The 24,258-nt window shown below is 38.8% G+C and overlaps 1 protein-coding gene across 7 annotated transcripts in view; it reads right to left on the minus strand.

Annotated features, from left to right (window-relative positions):
* Positions 1-24,258, minus strand: part of RALGPS2 (Ral GEF with PH domain and SH3 binding motif 2) — a 102,689-nt gene that overhangs the window by 52,450 nt on the left and 25,981 nt on the right. For all 7 annotated transcript variants that reach the window (XM_032696396.1, XM_032696393.1, XM_032696394.1 and 4 more), the window contains 5 exons: positions 17,139-17,189; positions 12,439-12,522; positions 7,043-7,132; positions 4,303-4,395; positions 1,426-1,552 (listed from right to left, as the gene is read on the minus strand). In XM_032696396.1, the coding sequence (XP_032552287.1) occupies positions 1,426-1,552; positions 4,303-4,395; positions 7,043-7,132; positions 12,439-12,522; positions 17,139-17,189 (445 nt within the window). The remainder of the gene's footprint in view (positions 1-1,425; positions 1,553-4,302; positions 4,396-7,042; positions 7,133-12,438; positions 12,523-17,138; positions 17,190-24,258) is intronic.

Raw genomic sequence — 24,258 nt, forward strand, 5'->3', positions numbered from 1 at the left:
TTCCTCTGGAGAATTAAAAAAGGCTCAAGGACATTCTTTATGTCACTGGTAAGAACTGATATCACATGAAGCCAGGTCCCAACACATCCTTTAACTCCAGCAGGTCACAGCAAAGAGCATTTCTTCCTTTCTAAATAGAAAAGAACTACATATTTCACTTCAAAGTCTCAAGTCAAGCCCAAAGCTTATCCTAATGCAGAAGTCAGACAAGAAGCTTCTACTGTCTCAGGGAAAATATCTGTAACTGAACAAAACTGAAAAAACTGCTTCTCAGTATTTGCCTTGGGACTCTCACAATCAGCAAGAAAACAATTTGAGCCTGGCTTCATGTTTCAAAAACCATGGCATATGGGCCAAAAGCATCTGGAAAGTCAGAAGCATTTCAGAAGCATGTACCATATGTCTATACTGCATGTGTACACATGATGGGAAAGCTACGTGTTTAATCACATTACATTATGCTTGGCTTCTTTTTTGCCCTCTTTAATTCAGGCCCTGAATGAGGAACACTATGGGACACTAAAATTACTGTTGGTCCCTCCCAGGAAACTATTTTTTTCTATTTAAGTACAAAGCATTTAAAATTCAACCAATTAATCTTGACAAAGTTAACAGCCCAGCTGAGTAAAGGAAGTATCAGACTTCAGGAACAAAGATATTACAGTTTAAGAGGTCTTAGTGACCACAAGAAGTCATCTGGAATTCAGGTGCAAGAGCTACTCATACCTGCAGAAGTACCAAAAATTGGATACACATTTCCTTAATTTTATGTGACTACCAACATCTTAAGGTATCAAACAAAAGCTACATTAAAGAAAAGTACACTGATCACTTTAATGTCTTAGTTTAAATAACACTAGATTACCTTGGCAACAAAACCAATGCATATTAAACACATTTATCTAGTTTTTAGATACACAGGAATGTAATTTACTAATAATTACTCCATAAAGCTGAGTCAGTCATAACAACACTGTTTCTCTTGTCACCTTGGTGTAACTAATGAAGCAATATCTTCAGATTTTAGCACGTTCCAAACCCCAGGATGTACATTTATTTATCTCAGAGGCTGGTGATTTATAGCATCTCATAAATTAAAAGCCCTCATTTTTATAACAGTCAAGTATTCAGCTGTAAGGGCACTAGCAGGGGTAACAATTTAAGCACTTCTCCAGAAGTCAATCAGTGTATTTGTACAACATGTGGGAAAACAATTTCCTAGCAAACTGATACTGTATGTAAAACCTGAAGTGTTTGTGAGGTTTAACAGGTATTTTCTTGCTGAAATTCTGTCTTGCCACATACAGAGTATCCAGAATCAACTGAGGTTATAGACTCTTTAATGAAGAATAGAAACAGTTTCATGAATGCTTAAAAGATGGTGTATTGTTTGTGTAATTACTGGAGAAATATGCTCCAACTTACCTAAATAGGGAATACAAGGAGTCATCTTCAAGCTGCTGATATAGTCTCTAAGCCTTTTGTAATTATCTTCTTTACTCATAACATACTCCAACTTGTCAAAGGTGGCTTTATCCTTCCGGCTCAGCAACTGGGGAAAGAAAGAAGAAGGGAAAACCAGGTAAGCTTAAATTTGATCATTATGATTTCTCTTTTATCCTTATAAGCACAGATTTCCACTTGCCCACTGTTGTTGTTATTGGCTTGGGTTTTTTTTTAATACAGCTGCCTCAAAATTACAGCATTTACTCCATAAGGATGAGCAGGCTCTTTGGATCACCTCGTGACATGCTGACCCTGTGTGACTTCCCCTTGTGCTCACAGGGCAACTCCCATCGTGCCTCCACTTCCTGCATTAAGGGAGAAAAGCACAGAGAAGCCAAGCACATTAAAGGTGTTTTCTGTGAGGGCAAGGAAGGACCTAGCTGTTAGTCCTTCAGTTTTGGAGCTGCTTCTTTTTTAAATAATTTTTCTTCCTCTGTCTCTTGGGCTCAAAGGATGCAAAGAACACTAAAGAGAAGTACATGTGCAGAGACAATAAAAGCTAAGGCTGACAGTTTATAGCAGCAGGAAAGGACTTAGAGCCTTCTAAATTGCTTTTTGCTTTCTAGTTAGAGTGTGCCAACCCTGAGCACAACCTTCTTTGAAATGAAAGAAAGGGGTGATGAGGTTTCAGGGTGCTGGCAGAGTGGGACAGGACTCACCTCCCTTCAGATTTTAATGATTATTTGCTTACATTGCCCAAATCCTCGCTGGTCATCTACATTTCCTTTACATTAACTAGAGTTGAATATTCTATTCTGTGACCTTTCTGGCAAGGTTCACAATTCTTTTCCCGTTCTGAATGGGGCAAATCACACACTGAAAGCAGCATTTATTATTCTCCAGAGTTGAGAGTGTGTGCAGGCAACGGGCGAGACAAATCTCAGGCAAATTCAGACATACCGTCAGAAGACATGAATTTCATCTTTTTTAGGAACATTAGATTACCAAGCAAATATTTAATGGCTCCTTTCTACTCTAGATTCCAACCATATTAGGTGGTCTTTTTTTTTTATTTTTCAGGGGATGAATACACTTGCAGCTATTTTCCTGACTGTATAAATCGAGTTGATTGAGGGTTGCTACAAACAATCTCAGAAATGCAGAAGAAATCCTTCCTTGTTGAAGGTTTTGGAGAGTTACTGTATAACTTACTCAAATGACTTGGTGACTCCAATAACAGCTTGAAGTGCCTCTTCTTGCTTTTAATACACAGAAAGCCAAAGGCTTAGAATTACTTCTAGAATTTATAAACTGAACCTCCAGGACAAGGACAACTACATCAGTTTGCAGTGCACAGCGCTGGGAGCTCTCCTGCAACTTCAATTTGCAAAGGTTTATGTAAGATGAGGAGAAGCAAGTGCTTGGGGTTATATGAGAAATTAAACACCTGCAGAAATGTGGGAGGTTACCTGGCATTTCAGAGGCTGGAAGAGGAGTGAACTTTAAACACTGATACATGTGCCAACAGCAAACAAATAATCCTCCTAAGTGCAAACACGTGCATAACCAAGCAGGAAAAGAAACTGGGGACTCCCAGTTCTGAATGGCATCATCATGGTAATAACTAATATAGTTGTTATTGATTTATGGTTATAGTTACATTTATTTAGAGTATTTATTTAAAAGAGATTTAAAAATCAATTTGGCATCACAGTTTCGTAAAACTGTTGAGGCATCAACTCCTTGACATGACAACATCAGAGAAACAGAAGTTCTCCTCGAGATCATTTTGAAGTGTTAATTTCATTAACATTTCCTTGGAGAGATTTTTGGTATGCAGAAGCAATGTCTTACTTAACTGCGCATTTGGAAAATGTGCCCAGAATTCCAGATGAGTATCTCAGCAGGAGTGAATTATATTCACTTTTGGTAACGTTTATCAACTGAACAACATTATGATGCAGCTATCAAAGAAACACTTTTTGTAACATCCAAGGACGCACTGACATGTCTTCTGTGAAAATTTTCACCTCTTTTTAATGATCTATTTATATGTATCCCTTGCACAGGAGTATTTCAGTCACCTGAATATTTCTGTCACACTTCATGTCACAGCTCATCTCAAACAGCTGGAAAACTACACAATGTATGGCTGATTCAAGGATTATTTTCTAAGCTCTGAGGCATCAATGAGCAAAAGTAATTCCTGATATTCTTCTTATCAAGGATACTATATAAAAATTATATTAATGCCAGTCAAAAAACCAGATGTCAAATAAACACGGTTCCAAAGAACACTGTTCTTTCACAACTGTGCAAATGCAGAACTACAAATATACTGTCTAATGCAGTTAGAACTATGAAAATAATTCTGAAAACTCTGAGGAAAAGTGATAGATTTAGTTATCAGTCAGAGAAACAACAAATCTCTTTATGGCAACTGAATCAAGAGTTTTTGAACATCTGCTCTCCATAGCAAAAGAAAAATTCCAACAGCATAAACCCCTAAACGATTAAAATATGACCCACTTTGGCATTCAGAATTTTCCAGCAACTAAATACAAAATAGCTCCTGGCCAAATTAGAAGCCTCTGCATTTAGCAGAATCTGCAGGGAACTATTTTTCAAAGGAAAATATTTCTATGCCAGAATGGAAAAAAAATATTCAAGAGGAAGCCACAGACTTCAGAGGAACCAGGAGCATTATGTACGCAGTAGAATAAAATTAAAACTATCTGTAATAATTACTGCATCCCTTGAAAACAGACTGTTGTATTTTCCTACAAATAAATTAAGAATGTTGTATTTTCCTAAGAATAAATCAACCCCCCTCTGCTGTGCTGCTGCTCCACTCACCGCCCACGTCTTGGTCAGCCTGAAGATCGGAGCGCTCTGCAGGCCTGACACCACTGCCATGAGTGCATGGAGATTATTCAGCTCATACAGTTTCTGAGGACAAAAAATACATATATAACAACAATAAACAACATTCCAAGTGCTGTCAATAATGACTGCAGAACAAACAATATAAAAATGAGGAAATCTTGCAAGTTCTAAAATGAAGAGTTACAGAGAACTGCTGTGCATCCAGACCACTTTTATGGAACCTCCTAATTTTTCATTGCTGTGTCTACATGGTTTTGAATTAGACTGTACTACCTGTTTCATAGCCCACAGAGAACCCTTAAAAATACCTATATAGACATACATCTTGAGTAATACATTAGAAGTGCCAGAAACTTTCTGACATTCAAGCCCAACAAATTCCTTTCATAGCATTTGACGGTATTTTAAAACTTAACGTGCCAGAAAGGATAACCCAGTGGTGAATGATGTAATCATGGCAGTACTTAAAGTTTATGCAGCTACCAAGGCTGCACCAAAGCACACAAAAAACAGTGCTGCAGGATGAAATCAAGAAGGTGAATTTCCAAAGCCACATACCTGGAGTACTCCTCTCACTGAAGGATAATTTGGGGGTATGACAACTAACCAGTAGAAAGCAACAACCTGATCAAAACTGAGCAGAGAAGCCATCAGGGTAAAGGAATTTGCTTTAAAACTCTCTACACAACACTGTTGTTAAGTGCTTTTTCTTACATATTTGGAATTTCCCTCCCTTTCCTTTTTCCTTTCCCTCTGTCTCCAAAACCATCAATCTGCTTTGGTCAATTGGTCCTGTCACAAAAGCTTAAAAATGGTCTGGAAGAAAATGTTGTTACCTCTTCTGCAATATCAATTGTTCTGACAGATATGAGCACCCAAATATCCAAACTACATTCAGACATTTTTGGTGGAGTGCACACAAATAGAGGTTTTACCCCTAAAAAAGAGACTCTGATATAGAGAAATGGATACTCAACCACTGTACTGCAAATCCTGCTGAAGATATTTGGAGCACTCACCAAGGTAGGTCAGTATTCCAGACAGATAAAATAAGGAGCCCTTCCTATTCACAAAATGGTGGAAGTCTTTTTTCCTGCTTCAAACTTAGCTTACCAAAGTTTTCCTGCTTAGGAGGCCTTTCACAAGGTAACAGGACAAAACCAGCTGGACTAACACGATCCTGAATAAATGCTGAATATCAAAGGAGACCTTCTGTTTGGAAGGATGAAAGTGATACTGCGAGGATGGTTTTCTGGATAACAGTTTTGGAGCAGGGCAAATGATTTCCTCTTACAGCTTCTACAGAACAAAGTACTCGTGGGCATTACTCAGGAATGCCACTTTTAATGGCACCCTAAGAGCAATTCCAGTCTGGGTGTTCAGCACCCCACAATTCTACTGACAGTGGAAGTCTGCCCACGCCAACTGATGAAGTGCTTCCCTCTACTCATCCTCTTTTGGGAGGATTCTTTGGTAACCATGTGTAAAGGGCAAAATCACTTTTTTGTGGGGCAAGGTGGAAGGGGGTGGATATTTGTCCTATACCATTAGTCCTGCTATTCTTCCAAGTAGTCCTGGAGTTTGTCCCTCCACTTACACAATAATCCTTACTCCCACACAGATCCCCAAACAAGGTAAAGTCCTTTCTCCTCAAGGACAGTGTAGCTGATTAAAAAGGAAAAAAAAGGGCTTTCCCAGCTGCTGCCAGCATTGAAACAGAAGTCATCACCTGCCAGGATAGTCTGGGAACTCTGGGGGAATGTAACTATTAGGTCCAATTAGTTCATGCATAAAGCAATCTGGATGAGACACCATTAAAGTTCTGTGAGCTCTACAATAGATGTCAGCACAAAGAATTCACTGTGGAGTGGATTCACAGCTTCTCTGAAGAAAAGTTCATTAGTGTGACCTCTGGCACCAAGCTGCTTTGATAACAGCTTCGGGGTACACAGGAAATCCTTCCAACAGTACTAACTGCAGGAACTTCATGTTAGCAGCTGTATGTGAACCAAGTCAAATGCTACAGAAGTAAAATATTATTTCATTAAAAACAAGACAAGGAACGCATTTGAATGCAAAATTATTGACATAAAGTTGTACATGTTTTGTGACAGGTAACCCAAGGCAGCCACAGCACTCAGCTGTAGTTACAGGCACCCACCATCTGACAGCAAACACTTGAAAAACATCCCCCTCTTCTCACTACAGTGAAGAAGTTTCACTCTGCTTTGAAGGGTCAGGACTCTGGTTCACCTACACATCGCTCAAGGTTTGCTGACCCTTTTCTTAGGAGTGTCAGTCCAAAAGGCTTTAGGAAACACTGAGAGCTCCAAAATGTTTTTGGAATTCAAGTATATTTTTGAAACCGTATTTATTAACTTGGTATTATTCATGACACAATTGGAATAAGAGATAAAAAATCCTTTCCTTCCAATGGTAAAGGCAAACAAACCATTTCTGTTCTGACTGATGCTGTTTGAACTGATTCTACACACAGCATTTTGGTTTAACCAATTTAAAAACCACATCAGGTAAACTATACTCTTTTATAAACAATATGTGAAATAAAGCATCTTTGCATCACCTGAATTAAACTAAATCAGGTTTCAGATAAATATTTCCCCACGTGTATTTTTGAACTGACCAACTGAGGTATAAAACCTTTAATCGTGGGGAATCCCACACACCCCTTCCCAAGCCAAATTCTTACCTTTGCAGTTTTAATGTAGTGGCTCAAAACCTCAGCTCGTATTTTCAAAGTCTGTGCATGCAGAATCTCTCTAACAACCCAGAAGCTTACCTAGAAGGTAGAAAAATTCCCTTTTAGAAAATACAGAGTTACACTGAACAGTTTCATTTATTTTTATAGAAGTACAGTCTATGCAAACAGCCTTGATTTCAGGCTGAGCTCGAGGGTGAGATCTCACAGACACAAACCAAATGGCAAGACTCTCAAACTTCAAACAATGCCCTCCCAGGAAAACAAAATCATGAAGAAATTTTATTAGAATTCTACAAATTGAAGGAATATAAACACTAAAACTGAGTTATATTCGTTGGTTTTGCTCTTCCACAACTTCAAAGCTGTGCTACCCAACTCTCAGATGAGTTGAACAGCTTCAGCTACAGTTCACTGACATTTCCAACACCTCCAAAAAAAATTAATCCTGAACAAAACTGGAACACAAGGTAGAAAGTCCCTGCTATAACCTGGTTTATAGTTTGTACTCTTATTTCTGGCTATACCAATCACCTGACAATTGACAGCACGGTACCAGACTCCTGGGTAAGTTTTACAGGATTAACTTCACTGTGGTGGAAAATCACTGCTTTATCCAGTGTGGTATAAAGGACAGTTGCTGCATTTCATACTTCAATGAATGACTCAGAAAACCTATGTTTTAAAAATGTTTTGTCAACATGTCTAAATTCTAATATTTTCTCTTCTCTGCTCCTCCCCCTCGCCCACCCTCTTCCCCCACAAAGAATGATAAAAAATAAACACCTTCATAACTGTAATAAAGCAGTAGCAAAGAATTAGCCAATAGGAACAAATACTGCAGCTTTTATTCATGTATTCACTACAAGTTAGGAAAAAACTGCATTATCAAGATACAGCATGACTGGTATTTACAAAACTACCAGAAATGGTGTAGGAAGAAATGTACCTTCTCATACCCAAACACCTTTCAACCTGTCACGTTGCTTTGATTTTTAAGTGATGCTAAAGAGCTTCTTGTAAACTAACATTGTGTGTGTGTTCAGGTTCCTGCCCGAAGCTTCAATTAAAAAAATGAAATATCCTCTTTCACTTTGTCCAGTATGACAGTCTTAACAGAGAACAGCATGAGAAGATCCACACCCCCAAAAGAATTACATTTGCAGTGAAGTTACAGTGATCTGATGACAACTGGGATGTCAAAACACAACAGCTCTTTGGAACTGAAAAATGAAAGAATGACAAGAAAACCCACAGAAAAATCCCCACAAACATCTTGCATGACAAACATTTTCCTTTGGTCTGTTTGTCTAAGGCTGTATTAGCCAGGAAAGAATTCACCATGGAGCTCAGGTTTCTGTTTCCTTTCTTTTTTCTTCATTTTCTTTCCATTCCTTTTCTTTTTTTAAGCAAACTATCTCCAGATAAACTGTGTTGTCCTCCCAAACAAAAAATGGTTCCCCATAAAATACTGAAGTACTGAATACATGAAATATTTGACAGTACTTCAAAATTCTGTCAAACAAAAGTTTAACCTCACTTTGATGCTCTGCTGTAGCTACACAGCTTGAGAAAAAAGAACTTTTTTCCCTTGGTTGACCAACGAGTTTCTAAGGAGATGCTTTCCCTTTGAAGATCAAAGGAATTTAAATTTTTAACACAGATTTTTGTACCATAAAGAATCAGGTAGAGACAACACATGCCTTAAAAGCCCAAATCTCTTTGATTTCAGGTTAACAGTGTCCGTGTAACAGCAGAATGGTTTGACAGCCCAGACTGTGAAACACTTGCTCAAAACACTGGAAACGCTCAAGCATTTTCATGAGGATGAAAAAACCAATTTATTCTGTTGGTCCTGACTTCTAGGAGAGTTCACTGGCATCACAGTGACTGTGCCACACGAGTGCCCTTGTTTATCCAAGGAAGCCTGGTTTCCATCCCAATCCCAGTCACACCTATCCCAACACTTCCAAGCTCTTGCAGGAAAAAACCAAACCCAAACCAGAAGAAAACGCAGAACTTCCTTGGAAGCTCAGAGCCAGCCAGTCCCTTCAGAGACAGAATAAGCAGGAAATACAGAATTAAGCACACTTCATCACTTCCATTGCAACCACTTTCACTTTGCTTTGATGTGTTTTTACCGACACAGACACTGGTTTTTGGCTGGTCTTGTCTATTAACTGGCATCTTTAGAGAGCCCCATAATCTAATGTATTCCAAGCATTGAAAAAGAAATAATTTAAATAGACCCTTTCATTAATTCTTCATGCAAATCATAAGTATTTGTTCCATATATTGTGGTTATCTTGCTTCAAATCCTCTCTCACTGCATTTAAATGTTACTCTACCAATATCAATCAGCTGGATGACTCATTGCCTTTGATACCAGTTCAAACCAGCATTTAAACCCTTGACATATAATTGTACATTTATATTCTTCCCTATTAAGGTCAACCTAGAAAAACAGGCTTAACTTTAGAACATATCTGTTCTTAAATCACATCTTGAGCTTTTTAAATTATCCCATGTTTGCCTTATCTGAAATACTAATTTTGTTATACTGGTGCTTTGAAGTTCATAGTTGTTGCTTCCAAAGCTAGTTATGCTTTCTGTGCTAATTAGAAGATAGGCAAAATTGAGAACCTCTCTTTAATAAGTTTCTCAATTTCTCTTCCAAGTATCTTCCATGCACACTAAACCTCTTCACCATTCCATTTCTTAATTTCTGATAACCCCAGTCAAATCCACTGCAATCCAGCAACACCACGATATTCAAGACAAACTTCTCCTACACATAATGTTTGCATTTGGGTTAAAAAAAAAGACACAAAAACCCCCAAACCAGAGTCAGTAAAACACAAAATCTGCCTTTTGCAAGTGGGATCTTTTGCTTTAAAACTGGTCCAGTGTCTTGAATCTAGTTGACTAATTTCTCTGATATTTTGAGCTCTGTGGCAGCACAGTAACATTCCCACTCGAATAAAAACCTCAAGAAGGAGGTTTTCAATAGAGATGATCTGACAACCAAGAGAGCAACAGTGACCTTGACACAAACAGCTAACTTAGATAAACTGTGTTGGTTTGAAACATACGATAAATGCTTATTTTCAAAAGGTAGAACAATGATCTAGGCAGTAAACTTGGCAATTGTGCCCTCTGACAGATTTACCAGTAACAGCAGCTGTGGGTAAGTACACAGCTCACTTTCAGAAGGAAGCAGAAAAATGCAGAAATCGGAGTTTTAAAAAAAAATAAGAAATTATTATTTATAAACAATACTCATTAGTAAATGTGTAGCTCAGTGGAGTACCACCTACCAATGTATTCACTGACAATAAGAGAGTCCTGGCATGGAACAATTCAATTGATTTCTCTTCCCTGAACTGGATCTGTTTTTACAGGCACCACATATAATTATCACATAACTCATGCTGGAAATAGCCAACTGCATCCTCAGTGGACTGCAATCACCTACACACAATCACTGCTGCTTCCAAAATGCTACCAGCAGATCAATCTGCTGTGAAGAAGTTGTTAGTGATTTAATATTCTCTTTAGTCAAAAAGTGAGAGCTGTTCATGGTTTTCTTTTGGCAGGTTGGGGGGGAGAAGAGACAGATGCATAATGCATAATTTAAACCCTGGGAAATTTCAAAGGTTAACAGAAGTTTGAGGAAACGTGTTCCTGCCTGAGAAGGCCAAAAGTTGCAGTGATTTTCCTGATTCCTTATTTTAGGACTAAGCTTTAGAACCCCCCAGGTAAGTGGAGCTGAAACAATCCTTGTCCCTGTCTACTCCTACTATACACAAATAAGACTCATCAAGGCTTTCCTTGATGCCAGCAGTGGAAGTCCTTATTCCCATGGTAAGTTTTCCCCTCCTTCCTTCTGGTTGCTGAGCACATTTTACCAATTCGTTAGTATGTATTAAGTACCCTAAATAATAAAAAATGAGAAGTGGGGTCCTTGATGAGGTAACTGCCTAACATGGCCTTTACCACAAAAACAGCCCAGAATATTCAGCAAAATGAACATTTCTTGGAAGAGACAACTTCCATGAATAACCAAGACAGCAAATGGTGGAATCAGTGCTGTATCAATGAAATTAATATCAAAAGTATTAATGTTTTTACACCAGTCTATACACTTGAACAGGAGCAACTTGAAAAGCTGTATTAAGAAAATGTCAACTAAATGCAAGAAAATCACCACCACAAAAAAAATAACACGAACAAAAACCCCCCAAATCCTCAACCAACCCCCCCCCCAGATCTCAACAGATGATGTGGTCACAAGAAGTTTGCAGTGTAGCATTTTCTCTTTGGTCAAGTGGAAAATCAGGTCCAAAACCCACACCCAGGCAAGGATTGCAGTCATTAGAAGGTTCAGACATACTCTCTGTGTTTTTGATGAGAAGAAATAGGATTTGGTCATTCCTGAATGTGAGCAATCATGAAAAGTGAGAAAATACACAAGAATTGGTAGGGGGGGGGAAAAAAAACCTGAAGAGGTTAGTTTGGTCTGAACTTCAGATGAATAACAAAGATTTCTCTAGGTCTGAGACTGGGTACAGAGGTTAGATCTGGAAGAGAGCTTGTAAGTTTGAGACACTATTAAACATTTACAAGAGGAGAGATGAGAAGAATAGAATTACTTCATCTGCAAGAGAAAATGCAGCATTACTTAAGAAGTATTACAGTTTTGAAACTCAGTTGGCCAACTACATAGCTGGAGTCCTACAGCTTTAATTGTGGAGAAAGCTAAAAATTCTGTTCTTCTTTTAAGGGCTGATTTTATGCAGAGAAATTGTTAAGTAAGAAAAGCATAAATCTCAAACACACTACCCGAAAATCTTGAAAAAAGTCCTGCCAAAATAATTACCTTGAAAAAAGTCTGCCAAATAGAGAGTTAAAGAGCAAATTTTGTACAGAAAAATTGTTCCGAGTTTTTAAAGTTTGACTAGAATCACCTTAAAAAGGTAACCATCCTGACAGCAGGCTTCTATTTCTGGGGACAAAAGCATCTATGTGAAGCAAAAGATACTAACACAGAAGGAAATTACATCTAATTACTACTCCAGAAATCCTGCGTGGTAAGCATTTAACCTGCAATTATGATTCTCTCTTTATATAAAGGACAGCCAGCATTTATGGGGAAAATAGGCACTTTTCACCAATTACTGCTATTTAAAACAGAATCACAGCTATTTCTTCAGTACTGGCTTGGACTTTCTATATATCCTTTAGATAAAGTGCCTGCTATAAGGAGTTCTTTAAGTTTTCAAGTAATCAGCTGTGATCCAAAATAAAAGTGATGTGCCAGAACACTTAATCCCACAGACTTTTCAAAATGTGTACACGTAATAAGGCTGGAAAAAAAAATAACTCACATGATTGAATCTTCTGGTGAAAGCAACAGCATTTGGTGCAGAACTGTATTTCTCTTTTTTATTCCAGCCACAGCTTGCCAGCTCCTGGGAGAACAAGGATGAAAATTCACTTCTTTAATTTAGTGCATAACACATGTTCAGAGCCATGTAGAGACACAAATCTCTTCAGTTTCAAAACAACTTAACAGAGCAACAATACATTGAAGTAATACAGTTACACTGGTTCTGATTCCTTTGGCAAATTGGTATTCCACAAGTGTAATTTCTGAATTGTTTTGAGTTACTGGACTTCTACAATTCATCTTTTGTTGAATTAGGCACTTTGATAATTCACCTCTTACTAGGAGATTCATTTTTTTACCACAGAAAATCCTGCTTTAAATGTGGATCTCAGACAGAGAGCAACACCTTCTTTTGTGTTTAATCACCTTCTGAAGAGACTTAAAAGTCTACTGAAAAGATACACCTGGTTAACTCAATCTAAGATATGTCCCATTATTTTAATTTGGCATGTTAATAAGAGCCCCATTGCCCTGGCCCTGCAGATCTGAAGGCTCACACGGTGCAGACATCAGCAGCAACGAATTTGGGAATCCTTTGGCTCTTGAGAGGAAGCAGATAGCACTGAACACTGCAAAACAAGAGATGCTGCTCCTGACTGCAGAGACACACATCCAAATCCTTTTCCAGGGGTGTGGAGGCACAGTTCTGTAGGCCCTCAGGCCTCTGCTATCAGTTCAACAGCTTAAGCCAACACCTACCCCAAGCCCAGGGACAGATACATCTCCTTAAAGGAGATGTAAGAAATGCTTCTCCACCTCACTAGTAAGACCTCTCTCCCCTGTACAGGCAGCTTTCTTTTCTCTTGTCTATAAACTAAAATAAGAGTCATTTCCCTTTGCTGCCTGTCCAGTTTCCCAGCATTCCTGACTGACCCCTCTGCTCCAGGGGACACTTGTTAAGACCCTCTTGTCCCTTGCTAGAACCAGCTTGTCTAAACTCACTGCCCCTTGTAAAACACTCATTTCTCTGCTAGACAGACTCTGCTGCCTATTCCATTACTCTATTTCAGGCATGGTTCTCAGTCTTCCTCTAGAAAATTCCACTTTTTCCACTACAAATTTCAAACCTGAAGTGTTCACCAGAATAACTTCCTTAGTCTGCCAGTCAACTCGGGCACAGGAGCTACATCACTACAACCACCAATTTCCTATTTTATGTGATACATTTAAAGTGAAGTGAAAAACTGAAAGATTTCGGATCAAGAATAAAACCCTGAACTTCCTTCATAGCTCTTTTTGGTTTTTATTCCTTTTTGAATACACAGAAAATTTTATTTTCCTTAACAAAATACTATGGGAACACTTAAATTATGACCTGTATTACATGGCAGAAAGAGACATTGTGTTTCTCACTAGAAGCTTTATATGGGTCAAAGTGAAAGTCTCCAAAAGAGGTGAGAGAAAGCAAGGATTAATAGCAGAACCATTCTACAACTTCAGAATTATCAGAGATTAAGAATATTCAATAAGTGAGGGGTTTTTTCACCAGCTAGTCTGGTGAAGCAGAGGGGATGAAGAGGTTAAAGACAGTAACCCACTAAAGACTTTCAATGTGAGTACATATGGGCAAATAATTTTGGATGATGTACTAAAATATGTAAAATAAGTAATCAGATTTTCCAATAAAAGCAAGTTGATGTGTTCTGCAAGGGGACATCTGGCCCTTGGTTAATGTTAACATAACTACCAGCAGCACAACTGAGTAAGTCTGGGACTCCTTTTTGTTTCACAGTCACTGCTCTCTGGAAAGCCACAACCACTACAAGAAAGAGAGAATAAAAACCAACACAACCCTTCTCACTCCCAGGGAACAGAGAAAAAACTTGTCATTGACTGGGGCAACTCCCCTTTTTTTTTTTGTATCCCAAAAATTAAAATGCAAATTGGCTGCTTTCATACAGACAGAAGTTTATGTCAGAGAGGTGTGTTCTTTATTATTAATTTCTTATACTGCAACCCACTAATTATTAACAAAGAAACAGTAATTCCTCCTCATTTTTTTTCTCAGAAATAACTTGCAGGCATTTTTTGGGATGCAGAAAGGTCGTTTCCAGAACCCCCAGAAGTGATAAAAGCCTGCTTAAAGCTCAGGCACAGGGTCATGTCACTATATGATGCCCAAGCCGTGGTAACAGGTCAAGGCCCCGCTTCTGGCTCATCCCAAATGTAAAGTGATCCCCTGTTCCTTAATCCCGAGTTCTGTGGGCAACACTGTCTGTGTTTATACAAGCATGAGATGGTGACTTGCAGTGTTGTGTGCAGGAACTCGAGCACACACCTGAACCCACAATATGGGCATGAAATTTGCATACAGATAGAGATAATTTGATTTATTTGCCACAGATAGAGGCAAAGCTACAGAAGTATATAACTGTGTGCCATGAGGATGTTCATTGATCTTGATGCTAAAAGTAACATTACTATACATTGTTCTGGAAAGTGTTACTCAGCTTTGGTTTTTGTTAAGATAACCACGATGAAGTTCTGATGTTGCTTTAAAAGAAAAGCGACCTATAATAATTAAAAAACACAGTTTCCTACAACGAAGAAGATGCAACACAGCAACTTTAAAATATTAAAAGACATTTTAAAAATACTGCTCACACACTCTAAAGATGGTGAAAAGCCATCTCCAGTAATTTTAAAACTAAGCATCTTGGAGTGCATCTTACAGAACCCTCATTTGGGAAAACTAAGGAACACACATTTAAAGGCTCAAAATTTCCGTTCAGGTACCATTCTACAAAGTTTGGGAAGCAAAGGGAGATTCAGAGCCTGTGTAATGCAGATTTGGTGGTGAATTAGAACAACCTGTCGTAAAACACCCTGCTTTTAAATCTCAGCACAGTGAGAAAAATGTTGTCCATCATCTCCCACTGGGCATGCAGATGAGAGCTCTGAAATCTGATACCGGTGTCAGCAGATCCTGTTTTGTTTTCTGATTTCAAATTCCACAATGCTTGAGTGCACATGTCAAGGGATGGGTAAAGATTTACAAGCTGAATCAAGATGTGAGTATGGCACGGTCTGGTAGGAACTTGAAGGAAACTCAGAGATCCACAACACCCCATTAACCTGCTGTCAAGACACCTTTAGGCAAAGTAAGTCTTTCCATGGCTGATTTTCCCTTCTGCAAACCAGGAGAAAAGCAGTTTAATTGTGCCCAGCTTCTTCTGACCTGAGAGCTGATCTTCACAGCCCCTTTCCTTAGGGGATTAACACAATTTAGAGACACATCAGACAACGGAGCTCTGAGTAGCTGTGGGGGAGCACTGATGGACAGTTGGTACCTGCACCCTGCCAGAGCCTTCAACTGCTTTTGTATCAACACCTGAGAAGAGTCAAAACAGCCACCCTTCCTCATGGATATTTTCCAGGGAAGACATCACATCAGTTTTTCTTATGCAACACATACAGATTTCTTATAAATAATTACTTTCTAGATATATTCACCTACGCTCCAGCAGTTTTTCTGGACATCCTTAGAGTGCTTTCAAATGGCAGAATATGTTTCTCCTGATCTTCTAACAGGATCTCTCTTTTTTTTCAAGCTCTTTTCCAAAACTTTAAAGCATTTTTCAATTTTATCTGACTCTTTTAAATATTTTCCTCATATGTGTGTTTGTGTACTACTTTTTCTAATGTTAAGCACTGCTGTGATGTAGGTTCAAACCAGATCAAATGGGAAGCTCTTTGAAAGATTAAACCCACCAAATAACCCACACAAATCCACAAGGGCTGGGAAATAGCTTGTTGAAATCATATAAAAGCTGAATCATGACAACATTTTCAAGTAGAGATCAAACAGCAGCTTTCAAAAAAACCTGGAGGTACACAAATGATGAAATCAATAATCCCAACCAAGAGACTGAGCAGGTTTCTCCACTGGAAGCAAAGTATTGTTCAGTGTGACACAAGAGTGCCATGACAAAGCCTTCTACCAGTGAAAGAGCTTGTGACAGACTGAAGGTGGTTGATGACCTGAGAAAGACTTCCACAGTATTGGTAAAATGGACAATAAACTGAAAAATAAACCCTCAAAAGTGCAAAGCAATGCCCACAGGAAAATGCTAATGGTACAGAAATAAGGAAAAAATTAATCATTTATTACAGTCACTGTGAAGATCCTGAAAACATCGGTTCAAGTTCAGCTGAAATCTGAAAGGAATATGGCATCACAGAAAAACAAACCAGAGAGCACAAATCATTGATATATTATCCTGACAGACACACAAATCACACACATCTTGAATGTTAAGATGCCATTGCAACCATTTCTGTTTTTCCAAATAGGATATGAACCAGTTACAGAAACACAGGACAGGATGAAGTATTAAACAGGTATCAGGAGGTGAAACCCAAAACATTATGATCAGAATTATCAAATCAGGATGTTTTTCATTCAGAAACACTAAACCCCAGATACTTCATCTCCAGCACTAACTGAATATTTAAATACCAATATTATTCCCCAAACAAACTATTAGTTCCAGATATTCTTTTGTTAAAAACCATCTGCCTCAGAGCTGTATTAACTGGGACAAAAATTAAGATTTATAGACATACACTTTGCAATTCCAGAATTTGTATTCTGGCATAACTATTCACATTTAAAAACAAGGCCAATGAAATACTTACCTCTGGCTGAATTGCTTTAAATACAGGCACATCCATTAGTGTTATTTGACCCTGGAACAAAAATTTTAAAAACCATAAGTTAAGATCAAAATTAACCTTGCATTCCATTAAGGTGCTGTGCTGATTAAGAACTGCCTTTGTTCTGTTTTCTTTTCTTATTTGGCTTTCCTTTGGTTGCTAATTTCAGAGGTTTCGGCTCCTACCTCAGGGCCATCCTGCAAAACCAGGGAATAAAGTGCTCCCAACTTTGCATAAACAAATAATAAACAAATTATGAGAAACTATCCTCGGGAGCATAACCCTGCAGTTACATATGCAAGTCAGAGCCTGAACTAGAAACAGTATGGAAGAGGCTACCCCAGAAGACAAGGAACTGACCTCAGCTGCTCAAGGGCAGTTTCTCTTCAAACTCTAAATGTTAGTCCGGGTGCCACACGATTCTATCAGAACATCCCTAACATTTGTCAATCAATACTTGAACCACATTTGATTAAGTAAGCAAAGTCACTGTTCAGTTGCTCAGCAACAGTTAAAATTAAGCACAGCCATCTCTCTTGCAGCAGCTCAGAGCCAGTGAGCACATTTTCATTCTGGGATGTCTGGTTAGCTTTGAAAAGCGCAAAGTCAAAGGTTGGGTTTTGCATTTTGAAACATATTCACAGAGCCTTATTTTAAGCTTATTTAATCCTGTACACTTTAGGACTTCCTTCTGACTCCATAGGCTGTCAGAAAAGACCATTTCTTTTCAAAAGTACATAGGCAGCCCAGAAATACCAGTGTCATCCAAGTTAGATATCACAAATATCCTTTTAACGATGAATCCAGGGACCTTGTTCTGTTCCCTCAGCTGTCAGCTGCACAGCTTTATTCCCATTTCCTTGAAAACAGCAGCTCCCCATTTATACACTCCAAGGTACACACTGACAGGTTTGTGGCTCTCACAAATTGCCACTGCCACTGAATGACACTGTGGATGGCAGAACAGCTCCTCAGAGAAAGTCAACCCTGCAGGACAATTTTATCTGGGATGCTGTAGTTGAAAGCCAGCAAGTGCAAAGAGATGCACCTGCTCTAATGAGACTCTGCTCTAATGGCCCAATCTGCACTTGGTAGCACATCTCCTTGACCTCTAAATCTATTTTTGGATAGGAATTCTGAGAATAAGCACTAAAAAAAAATTATACAGAACCATTTTCTGTAACCAACACACTGCACACAATCATCTGCTATTCTGCAGTAGAACATCACAGAAGCAATGAGCCCTTTACGTGTTTCGTTTTTACCACACTTTCTTTCCTGGGCTCTGCTTTAGTCGGCTGCTCTTTCTTCCAGACAACACCAAGCTGGGCAGAAATGTTCATCTGCTGGAGGGCAGGAAGGCTCTGCACAAGGATGTGGCCAGGCTGGACTGATGGTTCTGCCCTGGGATCACAACAGTCCCAGGTAGCACCACAGGCTGGGGGAAGAGTGGCTGGAAAGCCACATTCTGGGAAGAGTTGACTCTTCCTTTCGATTTGCACAGTGAAGAAGCCACACCTGAAACAGCAGCCACAAAACTCAGTGTCCTGCCTCCCACCTGCCTGCTTAAGAATATCAAGCTTTCTCAGAAATGTGTTACTCTCAGTGAATATGTGGCTGATGGGATGGATCACTGTGCTTTTCAACAGAGGAAATCAATAGGAAAATCGGTTGGGGTTGGGAAGGTGGAATGAGAAGAATGGGCACTTCAATAAAATTCAAATCCAGGGTGTATTAAAAGATCCTTTCAAAAGACAGAGGCATTTCAATGGTTATTAATATTCCATTGCAAATCCTCCTTACTAAAACAAGATTACAATAACAGTACAATAGAAACGAGCCAGGACACTGATTCACTGTTCACAGAGCAGAGAATGCTTAAAAATAAATGCCTTTCTTCCCAGCCCTCCAGAATCTGTCCTCTTCATCAGCCTGAACTGCCTCAGTTAAATTTGACTGCTTGCTTCAGTAGCGACTCCTAAACCAATTATTACTTTAGGACAGGCTCAAACCCAAATATCTATGAAATAGAATGTTTCATTAGAACTTCACAGTAAAATTTCTACATCAAAAATAAAGGCACACGTTTTAGATGGGGATATTAAAAAGGGCACCTCGACACTGAAAAAGCAGATGTCAAGGGTCAAGATCAACGGTCATTACTAAAAATATTTGAAATTGCTATTAAGTACATTAAAATGTTAAAAAAAAGCCTGAGAACTCAAAATGCTCAGTAAGTTTTAACAGAGGAACTTCTTTCTTTTAGTATCATGTTGATATTAGGGTGACTTTTTTTTTTTTTTTTGCTAGTTTGGATGATGTGTTTCTGCTTTTACTAAAATCTTCAGTAACATTGTATCACATTAGCACTTGTTCAAGAAACATCCCTTATTGAGGTCCCTTTCTTAAAGAGCTTGAAATATCCATTAGGAGTTCCAAGTGCTTAATAAATTTCTCATAATTCAAAAGAATCGAGCCACTGAGAGCTGAATATTGAAGTTGATGGATAAAAAGCCATTTGCCTTTATATGTATGACATCGTAACTCACAGCAGAGTTTAAAAATACCTTTGACAAAACAGACAGTTTGAAACATTAACTTGCTCACATTTGTAAGCCTAACAACGGAATTTTTACCCTTTCAAAAAGGTGCTCTCTCACTGCTAAGTAAAAAAACAAAGCAAACTGAAAGGCTGGCAGTCTAATTAACAGCACTTGAAATGACAAAACTTCAAAAATAATTTAGGACTTTTGTGTCATGTGCCATTGCTCAGTTTTAACAGCAACAAAAAACTTCTGCCTCGACCAGCTCAGGGGTATTTAAGGCCCAACAAACAAAGCCACTAGTTTGGTTCCTGCAGTGAAGGAGATACAATGCACCAACTTTTCTCACTCCAGCTCCTCAACCCAGCCAATACAAATTCCTGGAGAGCTTCCCTCTCCCAAATGTGGTTTAATGCGTTAATATTCAACCCCAAAATTATAAGTGTTCGCATCAACTTGTTACATGAAGCTGGCCAACCATAACTTCTCTGGTTTTGGATTGTCAGTTGCATGGATTTAAAAAAATAAAAATTATGACATGTGCAATAAAAAGCTTCAAATTTGTCCTTACTTACCTTTTAAATAAGCATTCTGATTACGCAAAGATAAGGAAACTTGATATTTTCTGTCCTTCCAGAAGTGATATATCTATCAAGTTCATTTATATATTACAGTATTCCTTCATTGCCAAGGCAAAGACTGAGTCAAATGGAATTTTTGTGTCTGTGTTTGCCCTAGATCCTAGATAACAGCTCTGGAATATGATTAGAAGAGGTATGTTTTTAATACATAACTAATATATTTCCCAATTCTCAACCACTTGAAGAGCTCTACAAGGGAAAAACCATCTTTTAAAAACAGCGAATGATCATTTTCCAATTAACACACCAGAACAGTAGTTGGCAGATATTTCCCCACCCCTGCCCAGCCATGGGAGTTCTGCATGTGCAGAAGACCTTTCCTGGGGACAGTCTCCAACAGCCAAGTTTAAACATATTTTATCTCTCCTGGGCGTTGAGAAGTTGGACTCGTTAACAATTAACTACTTCAAACTACTAAAATTATTACCACACAGCTTCGTATAAAGAGGTTTTACCCCTCTCTTGGGGAGATGTGTCAGGTCAGAAATTTTACATCCAGATGACTAAGAGCTACTTTTCTGTGTCCTGCTTCTTTCAGGAATATGGAGAAGCTCAACAAAATGAAATTTTAAAGTATTTCCTGATTTTTTTTCTCTTTTCTATGAGTACACCCGGATTATGCTCCTTCCATAAAACCCTGTAACTTAATAACTCCTAGTTCCATTTAGGACCACTGTGTTAAGCTCCTCTCTACACTGCTCTATGAAAATTCCCATTGGATCTGGGCTATGATCCCATCTTTCTAGTCCCTAGACCTTCTCAAGCATGAACTCTTTCTACCAGACCACTCCTAGTTTTCCTGCCATGTCCCTACCCTAAGGACAGTGCACTTCCCACACAGCTCCTGGACAGAGACCCTCAGTGTAACACGAAAAACTAAGTTTCTGTTTGGGATGGGGAAAAAAAAAAAAATAAAAAATCCCATGTCTGCATTTTGGTTATTGAAGAATACTGCCATCACCTGATTTTCCTTGAAGCCATGTCGGTTCAAGCAGCACTTCATAAATTGTTCCTTAATCTGAATTTTTAGAAGGAATTACATTTAAGCCTTCCAACTTGGCTTAGCACTGTCTCTCTGAGCTGCCAGGACACTTTTCCTCACTGAAAAAATAGCTAAGCCTCTGTTAAAGCACGGCATCAGTAGGAGAATAATTCTGCTGTCCAGAAGGAACACCAGGGGATTCGAGTTCCTGTGTTGAAACTCTCCTTGTTTTCTCACAATGTCCACTCCAAAACTTTTATCATTAATAGCTCCTCCACATGCCATAATTAAGTTGCTTCTTCTTGCTCTCATTGGGAACATGTTTATTCTAATGTTCTTCTGTAAAGTAAAGCTAACAGGATATAGGTAACTTGATATTTAACTGTCACAAGAACGTCTCTGAGAAAAACTCCTTGTTTCGACCGAACGGTTTTTAAATAAACTCTATTTGTGTATTGTTTCCAAAATAAGCAGGATCTTCTTCCAACAACCATTTGACAAAGCTTAACTGGAATCAAAAAGAAAGAAATACACATACATCTCAGCGTGATCTTACTCCACAGCACTTCCAGGGACCAGGGTGAAGAATAAAGAATCCTTCTTAGATAACTCGGTGGAAAGAAAAAAAGCAATGGATTTATACAGCTGCGCTTCCCTTAATTCTACCTCAAATATTTACACCAGCGTGGCTAAGCTGAAGTATAAAATGAAAAAGTGAGTCAAAAAGTAATAAACAGTCAGATAATTAAACAGTAGCTGTCTAAGAAATACGAATTTACTGTAAAGCAAAAAATAAATATTTCTTCAACCTGAGGTTCCCCAGCACCTTAATTTGGAGCTCATGTCCCCGAGTATTTTCCTTTTTCCTTCAGCCTCCCCTTTCCACTGCCACTGCACCACTAACATATCCCACCCCACAAATTGTGCCCTGTATGCTCAAAACCACAGTTCTCCCTTGGCTGAAAATGGGGAGCATTCACTGTGACCCTGCACACACACAACGGGCCAGACACCGCTGGGCAATCCTGGCACCAACCTGCTTGTGGCTTCTAGCCCACTAATAAAGAATTGAGCAGTGACCAGCCTAAAAGCAGGTATTTACATCAGAGATGGTCTCCATTTCAGCTACAAAGATGTCTGCAGAATCCTTGGCAAAAAACAAACCTGTCCTAGTTCGTGTATTCACTGAATTTCCCCCAAAATCTACGCAACGTGCAGGTATTCAATATATCCCCTGAAAGGGGGGGATGGAAGCTGCAAGGTGATAAAGCAAACTGTACATTTTAAATCAGCAGCAGCTATGCCTGAAGATCTCACCCATTTCAGCTGTAACTCGGCCCTTTCTAAAGCAGCCTTCAACCTCACAAAGAATTTAAACCACCCAGTTGGTAACAACCATATAACTGACTGTTACACCTAAATTACAACAAGAATTTCCACTACTGTTCAAACTGGAGCCCTTGAAGGGCTGGCAGACTTTTGCTACGAAGTTAGTGTGAGATAAAGGACCATTACATGGAAAGGCACACCAGGATAACTAACATTCAGGGTAGTGTAAGATGATTGCCAAAGGGGAGAATATGGAAAGAAAATCACCAAAAATATCTGCACTCAGGTTTCTCTTTGGCTTGGTAAGCAGCTTCTTGAAAATACAGGATTACAAGTGATAGCTTCTGTTGCCAATTTGCCTCTTACCCACTAACTGACTAACCAGATGGAGTTTTGAAATGAAATAAAAATGATGTCTCTAAGTCAGTGGGAACTGAAAAGGCATCTCTGTGTCTCATTGGTACTGAAACCACCAGCATGGGTCTTATTTCCAGTATATCTCAAACAATCATCTTTCAGACTGTTGCTCTTTTTCTTCCAGGCTGTTTGTCCCATCTGTACACAGTGACCTGATCAAAAAGCAACATTATCATAAAGGTACAGGATGAGACTTCACAATGCTCACATTGACTTGGTCACTTAAACTCTCACCTTTATGCTGCCTATGCACTGGAATTCTTTTCCATTCCAGCCAAGGTTCCCTAGCCATTAATCAGACAGCTGCCTAACTAGCTCTTGGGCAGCAACCTGCTTTCATTGCTGTTTTACTGGCTTTATCACATTGCCTTTCCTCTCAAGGAACAAGGTACTTGGCCAGCCCCCAAATTATTTAATCAGTGTACCACTTCAAAATGAATTATATTTTTTTAAACAGGATTCACTCAGCCTTCCCTAGTGACAGATGTCTGTAGTCTGCACTGCATCCATTTTACAAGAGCTATCACTAAACTAAAGGCTTCCCCATACTTTGAAAAAGCAACTGGTAGCATATCCATGTCCAATCCATGCTGGTGTCCTCAAGAGCCTGGCCATACTTAACATCACTCTGGTAGTCCTCACATTTAACACTGAAATCCAGATTTTACACTTCTCTGTTATGGCAGGACTAAACCCAGGAAGAATGAGGAAACGGCCAATAAAATAAACACAAGAGTAAGGGTCAAAGGTATTTTGCCTCCAAGGTACCTAAATTTTTGGCAAATTTACTTACTTCTACAACCTTCAGCAAGAATGATCAGAAAAAGGCAGCACTCAACGCAAGCAAGTGCTACTGGAAAAGCAGATAAACCTGCCTGGGGAAACAAACATTAACAAAGAGGTGCAGCTGTGTAATGAAACGCTGAAAAAGAAATGAAAATAATTATTTCCTTGCCAAAGGGCTGAACACTGATGGTTTTGCTCAATTGCTCAGAATTCTGTCTGTAAGATATTTCATATCCATTTAGAGTAAATGAAACCTGCTATGAAGAACTAGATACTTTGAAAGGAAAGAGTAAAGATGTTTCTTTTGGGGAACTGAGGAAACAGCAAAATTATACCAGGTAGTATAAACCCAAAACATAAGCATAGCTTCAACATTTTAATGTGAAATTCTTAATTAAAGGATT

Source organism: Chiroxiphia lanceolata, chromosome 9 (assembly GCF_009829145.1).
Source record: "Chiroxiphia lanceolata isolate bChiLan1 chromosome 9, bChiLan1.pri, whole genome shotgun sequence".
Taxonomy (NCBI): Eukaryota; Metazoa; Chordata; class Aves; order Passeriformes; family Pipridae; genus Chiroxiphia; species Chiroxiphia lanceolata.